Source organism: Miscanthus floridulus, chromosome 19 (assembly GCF_019320115.1).
Source record: "Miscanthus floridulus cultivar M001 chromosome 19, ASM1932011v1, whole genome shotgun sequence".
In the NCBI taxonomy this organism is placed as follows: Eukaryota; Viridiplantae; Streptophyta; class Magnoliopsida; order Poales; family Poaceae; genus Miscanthus; species Miscanthus floridulus.
This window is the reverse complement of record NC_089598.1, coordinates 26,168,685-26,185,954: the sequence shown is the minus strand read 5'-3', so window position 1 is coordinate 26,185,954 and position 17,270 is coordinate 26,168,685. Positions and strand designations below refer to the sequence as shown.

At 46.8% G+C, this 17,270-nt stretch overlaps 1 protein-coding gene and 1 pseudogene across 1 annotated transcript; both read right to left on the bottom strand.

Annotated features, from left to right (window-relative positions):
• Positions 1–5,965: 5,965 nt before the first annotated feature.
• Positions 5,966–14,101, bottom strand: LOC136525757 (cytochrome P450 709B2-like; annotated as a pseudogene).
• Positions 14,102–14,529: 428 nt separating this feature from the next.
• On the bottom strand, positions 14,530–15,694 carry LOC136526780 (putative cyclin-dependent kinase F-2). Its single transcript, XM_066519370.1, has one exon. The coding sequence runs from the start codon at positions 15,540–15,542 to the stop codon at positions 14,607–14,609; it is 936 nt and encodes a 311-aa protein (XP_066375467.1). The 5' UTR covers positions 15,543–15,694; the 3' UTR covers positions 14,530–14,606.
• Positions 15,695–17,270: the final 1,576 nt, after the last annotated feature.

Sequence of the window (17,270 nt, the reverse complement as noted above, 5' to 3'; positions counted from 1 at the left end):
GGCAGTGAGATGCTCTCCATCAATTGAGGACGTGACTGAGTCATCCCGCTCTAGGCCTTGCAAGGAAAAGAAGATGAAAAAATTTGGGAAGTGGATCAAGGCCATCTTCACCACATGCACTTATGCAGCGAGGACGCATATCAGGACTGGTTGGAGAACCGTGAAGCCAACCGGGAGGCTAGAGGGTGTGCAGGACTAGTTTGATGACCTCCCTAGTCTTTCTGAGATAGATTCAGAGGAGGAGGAGGAGGAGGAGGAGGAGCAGGAGCAGCCAGAGCTTGATTCTCACACAAGTTTGAGGACCACCTTGGAGTCCGTGAGGAGGAGCACCAGGCGTGAGCGCCACACTTCGACCACTCATCACCAAGGGAGGGCGGCGGTGTCTTCCTCCTCCAACAACGACGATGGGGATGATGTTGATTGGGACACCATCCAAGAGGATGATGAGTGAGTGTTGGTCTTTCTTCTTTTCTTCTTTTTTTGGTGCTTTATGCCAAAGGAGGAGAAAATTAGAGGGGTCAACAACTTTTTCGATGCCATGGAGGTTGTTGCAGCTAGAGTTATGTCCGTATCTATTTAGAGTAGTCTTCATTAAGTGAGAGTTTGAGAGTCCATTAGAAACTCTATTTATATAATAATGCTACTTAAGTACTTTATATATGTATGGGATATGGACATATATTAATCTATGCTGTCGTTTGTGATATAATTGTGCTAGAATGTATATCTTTTTATGTATCACATGTTGTGTGGTATCTGTTCTGATCTGTGCTATTACAGCAAGTGCGGCAGTGCCACACCTAGCTGCAATAGCAAACCATGTTGTGCATAAACTATCATTTACATCACATTTTACATACCTAACATGGTATGCAGCACCCCACAGGAGCATGGATGCAGGGGGAGCCCCATCGCTTTCACTAAAATATGAATCTTGGCTTCTTATGCCAATTTGAGAATTCAATTCTCTATTCACACATTTAGGGGGAGGCTCTACACCCATGGCTCAAAAATCTCAGTATTTATTTTATATCTTTTGTAAGATCTAATTGGATTGTCATCAATCACTAAAAAGGGGTAAATTGAAAGTGCAATCAAGCCCTAATTATGGGTTTTGGTGATAATGACCATGCAGTTAGAGAACTAATGAGGTTTATCGAGATGACAAGCAGGGAATTTATATTCGAGGATGCTACATGAAATGGAGGAGCCCCCAATTACAAATGTAGATGGCTTCAAACTCAAAGGAGATTTAAATTCTTTTATATTTTGAATTTAAGTATTGGAAAAGCCATACTATAAAGGGGGACACAATGCTTAAGCTAATATGTGCTACTAAGTGCTCAAATATACACATGCATCCTCAGATTCACAGCCAAGATAGTCTACACTTCACTCTTACCCTTGCTGTCTTGCGTGGTGTGGCACTGCCGCACTTGAAGAGAGGCACTGCCGCAGTGCGGCACTGCCGCACTTGAGCAGCGACACTGCCATGACTTAAGTGACCGTTGGGGGCTGGGGGTATTTATACCCTTCCCCTTCCTCCCCAACGGCTCTCTGGCTCTTCTTCCTCACTTCAGCACGCCCAAAACAGAGCAGGAACTCTTTCTCTCTCCCTCCATTGTTGACCTCAAGCCCCCAAGCAAATCCATTGATTTCTCCATCAATCCTTGAGGAAAAAGGGTCCAAAACTTGATTAGACAGCAGCTCCATTGATCCCCCAACTCTAAAGAGCACTTGGTTCACGCTTTGGCCAGCAGTTGTGTTTGTTACTCTTGGAGCTTGGCTCCTAGCCGGCTAGAGCATCGCCCGTGGAGCTTTCCAACTTGTGTGGCAGCCCCGGGAGGTTTGTAACCATCTCTTGAAGTTAGTAAACTCACTCCTCATCTTAAGAGTTAAGTCTCTTGATTTGAGAATAAGGAAGGGTTGGAAAGCCCTAAGCCTTAGTGGCTAACCTCAACAACGTGGAGGTAGGCAAGCCTTGGTGGCGAGTCAAACCACGAGATAAATTATTGTGTCACTTGTGCTTGATTTACATTACTTGCATGACATATTATGGTTGAGGTGATTTCTAGGGTTTCTAGTCGATCTACTTGTGTGTGGTGTTCCTACCACTTCTAGCTCTTGATCTGTGATTGTCACACCTGCAGTAAGCTAGGAAATTTCTCTAATCTAAGTTTTCGTTCACGAATTTTGAACTGCGATTCGAAGTTGTCTGCAGGTGCGGCAGTGCCGTTGTTCTGTTCCGGCAGTGCCGCCCTCCAGAGCGACAGTGCCGCAGGGTGAATTTGATAAAAGTTTGAGTGTTTGTTTTGATAGGCCTATTCACCTCTCTCTAGACCAACCAAAGATCCTACACAAGGAATATAAGACATGGTGAAGTTGATAGCCCTCTGGCAGTAGTATTTTGTAATTTATATGCCACTTTGCCAATCCAGTCCAAATGCAAAAGGGGCTGTAGTACTTGGAGTGGAGGTTTCAATGTTTATGAATGCTAAGTGAAGTGTAGAGATATGGTTGGAGCTTTAGGTAGACCATGATCGCAAGTGTTGAGTTGTTTAGCTTGAAGCTTGATTCTGGATTATTGAGCTTTGTGGAGATTCTATTTGGTGAGTTGTTGATCCAGCTGCTTTTTATGTAGAATTTGACGAGCATGTCATATGGGCAGTCCGACAGGACAACTTCGGCCACCATAGAAGGAGGATAACTATAGAGTGCTTGAAATGGAGTCATGTTGAGTGATGTATGGAAGCATGTGTTGTACCACCAATCTGTCAAAGAGAACTAAGGGCAGTCCCAATGGTGTATTGATGATGGTTTCTATCCTCATTAAATGATTTGCCACGTAGGCAAAACGCTGACATGGCAACGTAATTAATGAAGAAAGAGAGCAAAAATCCTAGAAATGGTTTCCTCATGAAGAAATCAGGTCTTCTCTCGACCCAATGCACCAAGAAACCATAAAATCGCCATTGGGGAGAAACCACCAGTTTCTAGCGGACTCGTGCCGCACTCCCATTGGAGGAAGAAGATACAGTTGGGAGAGAGAAAGAGAAAATAATTATTACTCATAGAAACCATGGGTTGAAACTTGGAAAGCAGTACTTTTTTGATGCGGTATCCTATGTTATAGAAACTACTAGTTTTTTTCATTGGGACTGTCCTAATAGAACAATTTGGTGGCTTGACAAAAACACATGCATAGGCATTGATGGACTCTCTCAGCTTGACCATCTGATTGATGGGTGATAGCCACGGCTGAAATTTAGTTGGATCCTCATTAATTTCAATATTGCTTGCCATAAATTACTAGTAAAGACCCTATATTGACTAGTGGAAATGGCAAGAGGAGATCCATGGAGCATGAAACATTAAAACCAGAATGACATAATCTACAATCAATGGATGTTGTCGACGATTAAAGATCCAGAGACATGAACCGACATGGCCAGTCCTCAATCGGGCTAGGCCGGCCTCCCTCTTCCATGCATGCGCTTGGCTGGGCTGCGCCCCCATGCTAAGCGGCCTGGTCAGCCGACCAAGCAGCCAGGCCAGCTGGCCACATGCCGGTCACAAGGCCAGCCAGGCCGGCTGGAAGCCGTGGGCCCCCCTTTGGCTGGCTCCTGCCGCTGGATCTCCTTGGCCGATCGGCCGGACAGCCAAGCCAGCCTGCCTTGCTGCACCCTGCTGCGCCTCCCTGTGCTGGACGCTGCCGAGCCGGCTTGGCCGAATGAGCAACTACGATGCCTTGACATTTGTTTTATTAGGAGGATAGAATTACACGATGCAACTACGAGCGAGCCCTTGTAGCGCAGGTTACAAGCCAGACAGTGGTAGAAAAACCATTGGACTACAAACACTTTAGTGATTTGTGGTGCACATTATTTTATATGTTTGATGTTATCAGCTAATGCACATCATCCAACTCATGAGATTCTTGTTATTTTAAAAATCGTTTGCAACTTTTACTCTTGCTAAGTGGTAACCACGAAGCAGAGATTGGAAAAAAAAAACTATAGCTTTTGGCCATCCCTGGGTGTTAGCAACTATTTACCAAAGCTGATTTTGACACCTAAGCGAAGTAGCCCACTTTTTTTTTTTGAGAACTACACAATACAACATAGACGTCCATAACACTCACGTACACTCACCCCTATGAACACACGTATGCAAAACCTACCCATATGAGCACCTCCGAAGGACCGAACCGACAGATCTCAAGATTCGCAAAATCAACACAGGTTCACCTCCTACTAGAAGCATAGCGCCGTTAAATTCAGGAAAATACGAACACCCATGCTAAGTCGAGAACTTAAAATCGGGTGGGTAGATTCCACCATAAGAAACCCAGCCAACTGATCTATCAACTACAATAGAAGAAACCTATTTTAATTGGAACCCAACTTTAACTTTGCAAAAAATCAAAACTCCATGTAACATTGTTGCGATTTGACAAAAATAATCGAGCAATTGGCATTCCTATTAGTAAGGGTTGTTTATTTTTTTATTATATCTTAAACCATAGAAGCCAATTGGCTTAGGCTTGTGGAGCACATGCGTCGAAAATCAACTGCGGCTAGACACTTGGCACGTTGAGCGCCGTACGAAAATAACTGAAACACCCTCTTGCAAATCAATTTTATTTTATTTTGTGCCATATTTACAATATTGCACTCATGCACACCCGCTTGCTCTGAGAAAATGCACAAAAAGCAAAAAGGATACCAACGGTGCCCTTGGACGCTACTGACGCCGGCGTGATGCGGCTGCAGCTCCACGATGACATGAGGAGGAGGCCCAAAGTCCGCTGAGCAGAGCAACAGGCTCTTATGCCCGCCCACCTCCCTCAGACACCTTGAACTCCGGGCTCCGGCATGGCGCCGCCACCGCAGTGGCAGAGCGGCGAGGTATAAGTTAAGTAGCATATTCACGCATGGAATGGAATCTGATTCCAAAAATACTCGAATACAAAGCGTTTGCATAACCCAATTTGGAAACAAATATCTCTAAACCTCTGGTAGCCAAACGAGTTAGAGCAGTAATAGCTTAGCTCATTATCATTGGTATGGACACTGTAACAAATTGTATATCTTGTTGAAAGTTCATCCAGATTTCCGTCCTTCGCACTCTCTTTCGGTATATCGGTTACTCCACTCCCAAGAATAAGAGTTCTGGTCGATTTTACTAAGAGTAAGAGACAATGAATTTCATAAGAGTCTTAATTGGTTTATTGTCAAATCCGTGACCCGAACTCATGACCTCGTGCTTAACGAGCTAGAAGCCTAATCACGATATAGAATCTAATTCCAAAACATATTGGAATATAAAGGAAATATATTGGTATATAAAAGGATGCAAGTTGTATGTTCTGTTACAACGCGCGGGTATATTTTGCTAGTATTCATATGACTTGTGAAAACAGGGCATAATTTGTGAACATAAATTGTGGACGCAAAACTTTTTGGTACAATTTGTTGAAACAAAGAGTTGTGGCCAAGGTTTCTTAAAAGTTTCGTTTGCACAAAATCAGCCACAAACAATTTCCAAATAAAAGTTACGGAAACATTTTTAAGAAAATCATGCATACTAAAATTTGATTGGATTTGACATGAGAAAGAGGAGTTTTTTTTTAAGATCTACCGCTAGGGGACCGGACCGCTCAAAGTCGACATGCTCTAAGTCGCTGCTCGCTCGCTTGGTTCCACAGCCCATGGGCCGTCTAGGCCGTCAAGCCGTCCTTTTTAACTTGTCACCAAGACCCCCTACTCTCCCCTAAAAAAAAGCCCACCTACTCTCTGCTTAAAAAAACAAGCCGCCGTCCTTTTAACTCGTCTAGCGCCTGCTGGAGATAAGAGAGAAGACAGAAAAAGAAAAGAAGGTGACACTGACACTGGCATGAGGAATCATAGCAAACTACTATCGTCAAACTGGAGATGGACGCCAATATATAGGACTGCAACATCTTTCAGCTGGCCAAAGTGTGCGGATCCAAGAGCCTGAGCACGACGGAGAGCCCTTCGACGGCTGCAGAGTCAGAAAGGCGACCGGCGCGTGCACGTACTCCGGCGCCACCTCGAAGGCGAACCGCCGCAGGATGAGCGCCAGTGTGGCCTTGGCCTCCAGCATCGCGAAGTCCTGCCCGATGCACGACCGCGGGCCCAGGGAGAAGGCTAGCAGCGCGTTCGGGTACGTGGCCGCCCTACCCACGCCGTCCTGAAACCAAAGTTTTAAATAGCTGGCTATAGCTGCAGCTATAGCTGGCTGCTGGGCAAGGTCGCAGCTAAGATATATCACTTTTCGCGCTAAGAAAACTGAAACGCTAATAGCTGGAGATAGCCGGAGATTGCCGCTAAATGAGACGTATTTAGCTGCCGCTAAAATGTTGTCGGGCCAGGAAGTTGACTATGCGGCCCACTAAAACATGTGCAACCGCCGGCCCATTGCCTTGCCCATCAATCCAGCCCAGGAAAACAACGTAACCCTAGCATCTTCTCATATCTCCGACTCAGATCGTCTCTCTAGTCCCCTGCGGCTGCTTCTTCCGGAGATGGCGGCGCGGCGTCCTCCTCCTCTCCCCCAAGCGGCGCCCTGCGAGGGGCTTCCGCCGTGGCCGGTGGTGGCAGCTGCTTCGAGCGGAGGTGGCCTGCAGCGGCTCCTTGGAGGAACTTCAACAGCGGCTTCCGACAGCCACGGCTTCCAGCGGTGGCTTCGAGCGGAGGTGGCCGGCGCCGGTGGTGGTAGCTTCGAGTAGCGCCGGCGGCACCTTCGAGATCTTCTCTTCGGCTGCGGCGTTGCAGAGGTGACCAGCGGGCGACGGCCATGCCCTTCGGCTGCGGCGTCGTGGATCTACCAAGCTTCTTCTCTGCTCAGCGGTCAGCGCTCACCATTCTCCTCTCTGTTTTTTGCTTGTATGTTGTAGATCTTACTATATGTGAACAAGATGTCAATATTTGTTACCTGGGATCTCTCCTATGAACTGGTTATGAATCAATTAGTGATGGTTATCAAGTTATGCCAATGTCTCGTGTGTTTTTTTCCTATTTTTTGCAAAAACAGCTAAATGACTTAGCTGCAGCTATCTCCGGCTATAGCTACGTTTAGCTGCTGAGGAGGTCAGCAGCTAAGAGGCTTAGCTGGAGATTTAAAACCTTGCCTAAAACCGGAGCGGGTCAAACTCGCCGGCGTCCGCGCCCAACACCTCCTCGTCGCGGTGGAGCGTCGGGAATGGGATCGCCAGGTGCGTACCCTTGGGCACCTTTATGCCGCAGAGGTCCATGTCCGCCATCGCCTGCCTATCGATAATGTTGGCCGCGCCGTACAGCCGGAGCGTCTCGTACAGCACCATCGTCACCTGCAAATTAATTAACAACGATCACGGGCACCGTTGGTTTAATCATAGTAGTCTTGTACTTCTCGTTCATGGCCGGCCAATCAGGGCTTTAATTTAAATACTTACAAGCTTGAGCTTGTTGAGGGCGTCAGCGTTGAGGGGCACCTCGGCGCCGTCGCACTCGCGGAGCACCTCCTCCCTGAGCCGCTGCTGCCACTCATGGTGGGTGCCGAGGAGGAACATGGTCTAGGGTCCGGAGGTGCGCGGTCGTGTCATGGTCGGCGAAGAAGAACGTTTTGCACTCGTCGATGATCTCGTCCATGCTCATGACCTGCTGCGTCTTGCCGTTGTCGTCGCCGGCGTTGGCCTCCATCATGAGGCCGAGCAGGTCTTTGCCATAGCCCTTGGATTCCTTAGCCGAGGCCTAGCGCTCATCGATGATGGCCATGAGCGTGCCCCGCACGATGCGCTCGAGCTGCCACCGGCGCACATTGGCCTTGGTGGGCACGTGATCCATGCCCGGGACACGCACGACGATGTTGTTGATGGAGGCGAAGACCATGAGCTGGAGTTCCCGCTACGCCAGGAACACCTCTTTCCCCTGCCGGTAGCTGCTACCGAACGCGGTGTGCGAGATGACATCGGCGGTGAGCTCCGTGAAATGTTGCCCCACCTACACGGTCACCTCCCCACTCGCCAATGCTGCGACGCGTGCCTCCCAGTCCCGGACCACCTCCGCCGCGCACGCCGCCATCGCCCCCGTCATCGACTTGAGCCTGTCCGTGGCGAACGCCGGGTGCACGACGCGGCGGTGGCGCGCCCAGTCGTCGCCCTTGGTGAAGACCAGGCCCTGGCCCAGGAGCGCCATGAGGGCCGGGCCTGGGTATGGGTTCACGTACAGCCCAGCCTTGTCGGAGAGAATCCTGTCGATAGAATATCGTTGGCAGTCCACCGAGGGGTATCCCACGATGGTAGATGTGTCGGTGGGGGTGCGCGTAATCAAGAACAGGATGATGACACAAGGCGCAGAGACAGCGATTTAGACAGGTCCAGGCCGTCTGATCGATGTAATACCTTATGTCCTGTGTCTTTGGTGTATTGTATTGAGATGTAGTAGATAGATCTTGATGTATCTTGTCCGCTAGGGGACCCCTGCCTCTCCTTATATAGTCTAGAGGGACAGGGTTACAAGTAAAGTAGCCTATTTGGTACTATACAATATCTTGCGGTGTATGTCGAGCAGCGCCGTGTACGCCTTGATCTTGTGGGCCGGGCCACCTCTGATGGTGTGGCCCATGTCTCGTCTTGAGGATACCGGGGGCCATACCCCCACAGGTAGTCCCGAGCCTGACAGTAGGTGACGTAGTTGCGTGGTGCCAGGGTCAGAAAGTAGAAGACCAACCGAGTAGGCAGCCAGTCCCCGGACGTAGCCTCGAGATGAGAACAAGCACATTCACCGCAAGGTAAAGTGTGTCCACTTAGTCCCCGAGCCTAACAGTAGGTGACGTAGTCGTGTGGTGCCAGGATTAGAAAGTAGAAGGCCAGCCGAGCAGGCAGCCAGTCCCCGGGCGTAGCCTCAAGATGAGAACAAGCATATTCACCGCAAGGTGAAGTGTGCCCACTTAGTCCCCGAGCCTGCTGAAAGATGAAGAATGAATCTTGTAGTAGGGTCAAAGAAAAAGAAGTCTAAAAGCTTGCTGATGTCGTCTGACATGCGTGTATCAAGACCCCAGACATGTTGCCCAAGATCAGCACCCTGATCTGAACAGCATGGAGCAGCTTGATAGCACACCGATGAGACGTAGCAAGATCCGACCACCAAGGGAGCACCGAGGAGTCCCCGGCGTCGCTGGGGATGACCGAGCACCGAGGAGCAAGGAGTCCCCGGCGTCGCTGGCGATGACTGAGCACCGAGGAGCGAGGAGTCCCCGGCGTCGCTGGCGATGATCGAGCACCGAGGAGTCCTCGGCGTTGCTGGCGATGACCGAGCACCGAGGAGCGAGGAGTCCCCGGCGTCGCTGGCGATGACCGAGCACCGAAGAGGGAGGAGTCCCCGACGTCACTGGCGATGACCGAGCATCGAGGAGCGAGGAGTCCCCGGCGTCACTGGCGATGACCGAGCACCGAGGAGTCCTCGGTGTCACTGGCGATGACCGAGCACCGAGGGGCGAGGAGTCCCCGACGTAGGCGGCGATGTTCGAGCACCGAGGAGTCCTAGGTGAAGCTGGCGAGGTCCAAGCACCGAGGAGTCCCCGGCGTAGCTGATGATGACCGAGCACCGAGGAGCGAGGAGTCCCCGGCATAGGTGGCGATGTTCGAGCACCGAGGAGTTCTAGGCGAAGCTAGCGAGGTCCGAGCACCGAGTCCCCGACGTAGCTGTCGACGTCCGTGCGGTGAAGTGTGCCCACTTAGTCCTCGAGCATGAAGTATCCGTGCGCCGAGGAGTCCCCGGCGTAGCTGGCGACGAACAGTCTGGTCAACTGGTCGGCGGCGAAGTGAGCATTGAGTAGAAGCGATCGACGAATAGTCCGATCAACTGGTCGGCGACGGAGTCCATGAACCAAGCGGTCCGACCAGTTGATCTGTGGAGAAGTCTGAGCACCAGGTGATCCGATCACCTGGACGATGATCTTGTAATACAAACATGTAGAATAGGTAGTACATGATGTAAAAATAAATGAACTCTGGAGAAAAAATAGCGTATGTAGCTTGACGATCAGTTGGTGTGAGATGTAATTATATTTAATATAAACCGTCCAACCAGTTAGTGTGTAGCTGAGTCTCCAACCCTAGCTAGCCCATAGTCCATAACGTCGAGTGCGGAGCCCGTGCACGTGTAGGAGGAACAGGCGTCACCAAGGAACCGCTGCCGACCACCCATAACGTAGAGCGCGTAGCCCGTAGCACGTGTAGGGAGGAGCCGGAGACAAGGCCGTCTCTAGAGGCATCTGAACATCAACATGACTGTTCGAGGGTTCAAAAAATCATTTGGAGAGCAAATATGGAGAAAACCGTTCGGAGAAACATTATGGCGATATACGGAGATTGGAGAATATTTAGAAGAATATTAAAGCGTGACTTAGCTTTGGATGGAGCGTCTGGTCGACGGCGTATGGCGCTATCTGGTTGGCGTTGACAGCGAGCACCTGGTGGGCGGTGAGTTGTTGGTGAAGGCGACCTCGGAGGTGGTTCCGAGATCGGATCTACTGTCGCGGGGGCTGATGTAGCCAGCGATGAGTCGTCGTCATCGACCGGCATAGATCTCCACGAGATTGATGACGAGAACACGCTGTTGATTTGAGGTCCATCTGGCTCGCCATGGATCAAGCGCACACCCCTACCTGGCGCGCCAACTGTCGACAGAATATCGTCGGCGGTCCACCGAGGGGTATCCCGTGATGGTAGATTTGTCGGTGGGGGTGCGCGTAATCAGGAACCGGATGGTGACACAAGGCGTAGAGACAGCGATTTAGACAGGTTCAGGCCGTCTGATCGACGTAATACCCTACGTCCTGTGTGTGCCAGCAGTGTTACTGTGTGTGTACATTGAAGCTGATTCGCTATCTACCCCCTCCGTCTCTAAAGAAGAGTTGATATAAAAATCGTATTGGTTAAATTTTTTCAACTTTGACTAGATTTATTATGAGAATCTTGTCGGGAAGAGACATAAATGCTATGAGAATAGTGCCAGGAGGTGACATAAATGCTAATAATATTTACTATAACCATGGTTAAAGATGAGCTAATTTGATCGGCACGAATCTCATAATCACATTCTTTTGTGGACGGAGGTAGTACTCTATCCGTCGATAAAGAATGCAATTATAGGATTTCCGCTGGTCAAATTCTCTCAAGTTTAACTGAGTTTATAATAAATAATATTAGCATTTATGTCTTCAAATAACTTTATTATAAAAATATATTCTATAACTAATGTAATGGTAATTATTTTGTATAAAAAATGTTAGTACCTTTTTACATAAATTCAGTCAAAGTATAGCCTATTTGACTTCTCGAAAAATGAGAATTGCATTCTTTTATGGACGAGGGAGTATAAGGCAAGAGCTTTGTGTGGCGAGTGAAGATGTGACGGGTCGGGGTGCGGACTTTTGGTGAGATCATGGATGACTCGGGTGTCTAAGTACTGCATAGTAGTTCCTCCGTCTCTAAATATTTTTCGTTCTTTTTTCTCGAGAAATCACTTTGACTAAATATATATAAAAATATTAATATTTATGGTATATAATTAGATAGATATTTGAATCTAGTTTTTAATATGAAGATATAAATGTTGCACATATTTTTTATGAATCGAAGTCAAACTTTTGGCACGGAAACCAACGACGACAGTTAATTGGGGACAGAGGAATACCTTTTTTGCGTCTTTGTTTTCTTCGGCTTTCGATGGTAACATAATTTTTTTATCTGACTACTTGATCGAGTAATGCATGAGATCAACATGTGGACTTGTGTGAAAGAAAAGTTGGTAAACTGCTACCTGTGGATCAACGGAGGCCCAGCTCTGTAGTAACTACGGAGTCGAAGTAACTACGGAGTAGTAGTAACCAGGACGATGATCTATCGCATCGCATCTTCTTCTCCGTGACCCGTTCCAATCGAAAATCATACACGCCATCCCTGTGGATCAATGGAGGCACAACACCATTCAGATGATTCAGACCTGTAACTCAAACAGCAGATGCACTTAAAGACCAGAAAAGATAAGGAATAGTAACTCACAACTCTCATACCTTTAGCTTTACCGTTGGTAATTGAGGCGAAGCTTATCTAAAAAAATTTGAGGTGAATCTGTGTCAGAGCATTTCCTCAAGGCTAGAATCTACTACTTCCTGACAAGAGCTGCAACTTCCTGAGCCACTGGCATTTGTAGATCCCGTAATGGGAATAGATAAGCTGAGACATTTTATAAAACAAAGTCGACATTCTATTGCATTGAACAAATATTACACTGATCAACTCCCGCTACAAAGATTGGTCAAACAACAAATAAATGGCAAGGAAGCAATATGCTTGCTTCATAACATTACATGAATCAGCTAAGCCGCTACAATGCAATGAAATAATCCCTGTGGTGCTACAATCCTACATCAAGAAACAGCTACTAGCGATCTAATAACTAAACAATGTCATGTATCCAGGGTGACTTGAAGTTCTTGAACCACGGATGCTCAAGCGCTTCCGCCGCTTTGAGCCTCTTCTCAGGGCAGAAGGCCAGCAGACCCGTCAGCACATCACGCCTTGTCGCTTAACTTATCGGCCTGGCTTATCAACTATGGAACAGTGTTTTTCTCTCACAACAAGTAAACTTCAGCCGACTTATCAGTCGTAGAAACCATCAGTCTCTCACATCTGATTGGGGACGTCAGCAAATTGGCTCGACAGCAGCATTCTGACGTCGATGACCTTCCTAGCAGCTGGAGTTCGACATCACGTGACTCGATGAACTGAATGAATGGCGTATTTTGCACTTCTAAGGAATCACCCGTAGCTAAAAATGATGCATAGGAAAGCTTGCTATGCATGTTGTAATGCTCATGAATGCTCTATCGCAAGTAAGCTGCTGAATACCCCCTGCAAAAGGGAACCTGAAAAAGTTTGATGTCAGGTTCAAAAAAAAAAAAAGTTTGATGTCCAGATTACAACTATTCGATTTCAGAAACCAAGCTGCCATAAAAGGTGCAAAGCTCAACCGTGATGTCCTGAGTTCAGAAACCAAGCTGCCATATATGGTTCAAAATATCAGCGAAGGAAAGATTTAATATCATTTTTTTTTGGAAATTTTGGAACAAAACCTAATGTCTGGAATGGAATGAAGCTGATACCTGCAACAGGAGAGTTCCTTAACACCTCCTTCCCATACCTGTCAAGTACTAACAAGCAATGGTGACCCTACAGATTTTGACATAATTTTACATTAAGGTGACCAATATGTAGAAGTTTATTTAAATATACAAGACAAATTTAATTGTAGACCATTTGCCGGAACCAAAACAAATAATACTACTACATGCTTATATATTGGTTTTTGAGGTCCCTAGAAGTCTTATGATGGACAGTGTCACCATATGTCATGATCCCTAACTACACATTCCTGAAGAATTCTCTACATGTACAATCCACATACTCTTATATCACTAAATTGTCATTGTGATCTCTGCTGAATGCCATTGAAGCTGAATATAGGTTGAACCAACAATCTACCGATGAGAGGTTGATAAGAAAGAAGTTTAATAAACTAAATACCACTAAACAAAGAGTCATTTCACGTAAATAATAACTGTAACGGAAAAAACCATTGGAAATAGACTTGATGAGAGGAATTTAGTAACACTCCACAGAGAAAACTGGAAACTAAAACTCTGCCCCCAAATGGATTGCAAACTATTCATAATATTCAACAGATCCTCATCAATATGCAAGATTCAGCTATTCGTTTCATCTATCATTGGTAAAAGAGGACAATAAGACACCTAGTAAGAAAGGTCCGAAGTGAACTGACAAAAAGATGTGCTGAGTATTATGATGTGTAGTATTCTGATCTTAACATGCCCTATGAGCTATGGCAGGGTTAACCGGTACCTGTTTGTTCGACTGGGTCAGCGAGAGAGCAAGTATCCTCTGTGACGATGCTTCCCGTCAGTCAAAGCACACTATGACATTAGCTCCAGCTCTGTAGTAACCAGGACGAGGATCTATCGCATCTCATCTGCTTCTCCGTGGCCCATTCCAATCGAAAATCATACTCGCCATCCCTGTGGAACAATGGAGGCACAGCACCATTCAGATGATTCAGACTTGTAGCTCAAACAGCAGATGCACTTGAAGGCCAGAAAAGATAAGGAATAGTAACTCACAATTTTCATACCTTTAGCTTGCTTTACCGTTGGCAATTGAGGTGAAACTTCAATTTTCAGAGCATTTCCTCAAGGCTAGAATCTACTACTTCCTGACAAGAGCTGCAACTTCCTGAGACACTGGCATTTGTAGATCCACTACTTGGAATAGATAACAAGAGACAGTTTATAAAACAAAGTCGACATTTTATTAATTTATTGCATTGAACAAATATTACACTGATCAATTCCTGCTACGAAGATTGGTCAAACAACAAATAAATGGCAAGGAAGCAACAATGAATTAGGTGGCTTCATAACATTACATGAATCAGCTAAGCCGCTACTTACAATGCAATGAAATAGTCCCTGTGGTACTACAATCCTACATCAAGAAACAGCTACTAGCAGCGATCTAATAACTAAACAATGTCATGTGTCCAGGGTGACTTGAAGTTCTTGAACCACGGGTGCTCAAGCGCTTCCGCCGCGGTGAGCCTCTTCTCAGGGCAGAAGGCCAGCAGGCCTGTCAGCACATCACGCCCAATCTCCGACAGATCTGCCAAACATTCTGGATCAAGCTTTCCGGCTGCAGAGGTCATCCGATCTCGAAGCTCGGACATCTCGTCAAACATCTCCTCATGTGTCTCTGCGTGGAACAGAGTCTCACCGCTTAGAAGCTCCGCCATAACGCACCCGAGGCCCCACATGTCGACAGCCGGGCCGTAGTACCAATTGCCGTCGAGCAGCTCCGGCGCGTTGTACTGCAGCGTCCCGACGGGGGAGGCCTCATGCGCCTTCCCGGCGGGCTTCTGTCGCGTCGCCGATCCAAAGTCACACACTTTGAGCTCGCCGAAAGGGCAGACGAGGATGTTCTCTGGCTTCATGTCCCGATGGATGAAGCCCACACTATGGATCTTCTTGGCAGCGCTGAGGAGCTGCTGCATCATCACGCAGACCACGTCCTCGGACAAGGGCCTCCACATGGAGTCGCGGAGGCTTACCCCGCCGTGGACCAGCTCCAACACAAGGTGGACGTCCCCAGTGCTAGGGTCGGCGGCGACATCCTGGATACCGATGATGGAGGGGTGGCCGCGGCACACGTGGAGGCAGCCGGCCTCCATGGCGAGCGCGCGGCGATCGGGGTGGCCGATCCATTTGAGCGCCACCTTCTTGCCGGTGCGGCGGTCGCGCCCCCTGCGCACGACGCCTTCGGCACCCTCGCCGAGCACCTCGAACAGCTCGAACTCGTCGATGCTCCGGGGACCGCTGTGCCGCGGTCGCTTGTTCGCGTCAGCAGCGCGTGCTTCTTGGTCCGGTGCCGGGCGCTTGCGAGCCGTCGGCACCGCCGCAGACATGATCTCAACTCGAGATTGGGAGAGAAGGCAGTGGGAATCTGGGATCGAAAGTCGAGCGGAGAGCAGAGAGAAAGCGAATTGCGAATCGAGATGGAACGAAGCGATTGGCAGAAGGGGAGGGAAGGGGATCCGACAGCTGCGATGGTGGTGGCCGGTGGCGTCGCTCTTACGCCTACGAGTTACGACTCCGACTCGAATTCAATTTTTGGTTTCAAGTAGGATAAGGGCCTCGCGTTTTCGGCTTTTCGCGGGCGCGCGAAAACTGCTTGACTGCCGCGAAAATGGCTTGACTGCTCTGGGTTTATGACGGCGAGGCTTTGCTGACCTCACCAACGTTACTTTCTGACATCAGCACAGACTTTCTTAAACAAAAATTCTTTCAAGAAATATTATCTGTTCTTGTTTGCATAATATAAAAATCGCTATGATGGAACAAAATAGAAATTTACATTAGCATGCACCAAAAAACATCAATAATAGCCATAGAAAAAAAATAACTAACACAAAAAAGGAATCATTGTGTGGCGAAGAAAAATATATAACAGTCGGGAATTAAAATTAAATTAAATTTACATGAACAAGAAAACGCTATTTCGATGAATAAAAAAACATGAGTAAAATTACGATGAACACAAAACATACTACCATAAACCAAAAATAATTAGGTGATGGAACAAAAGAAGATGAAGGTTCATGGGCAAAATTGGCATCACAAAGAAAAGCCAATGAACAAGAACAAAATTGCCGCGGAGATATATATTTGAAAATATAAAATTCTAAGAATAAAACAAAGAAAAATCCCCCAAAAATAAAACCATTTGACATCGGCAGAACCATCATATGTTGACATCATCATCAGATCACTATGCTCATAAGTGGGTCGACCAATCTCAAATGTTCCATGAAGCAAAAGAGGAATAAGATTTTGCACAACGATATCTCGCGACTCCAAGTCTGATGTGATTTTTTTTATTTAAATTAGTTTTCACATACATAATTGGATTAATAATAAAACAACTGCAGAAGTATACTACTCTCACCAATTGAAATGAAAAGATTTAAAGTTCAACATTTCTATTGACAGAATCTCCAATTAGCGAATTTTCTTTTCCGTGTATGTTTAAATAATCATAGTTTTTTTTTCCATTTGAGCTGGGGTGGACTTATATGAAAATCGCCCGAGCTTAATAAGATCTACAACTTTGTAGCTTACAACTTTTGTGTTTGAAGCTATATTAGTACTGAAATAATCAGTGAAGTGTTTAGACATACAACTTTTACCGATGCAATGTTCACATCTATAGCTTTTCTTCATACGGATATGAACAATGTATTGATCATTTCGGTACCAAGACGACATCAAACAGAAGTGTTGTGAGCTACAAAGTTGTAGATCCCATCAACTAATGCCATAATCATATAAATTTAATCTTTCTGAAAGTGCATCTAGCCCTTTAGTGAGTTTTGGATGATTGAATGACAACACGATTAAAAGTCTAACATGTTTGCTAAGTGTTAGACAGGAAATTGATTATCTCACAGATACTTGATGAAATTGTATAAAGCCAAAATGATGTATTGTTGTATAAACAATCTAATTCAAGCACAAGACAACAATGCAAATGAAATTCATGCAAAGGCTTATTTATTGTGGGATTTCAATGATCTATGTGAAAGCAAGCACGATAAAAGTTAATTAATGAGAAATGAGGGATTGCATATGGAATG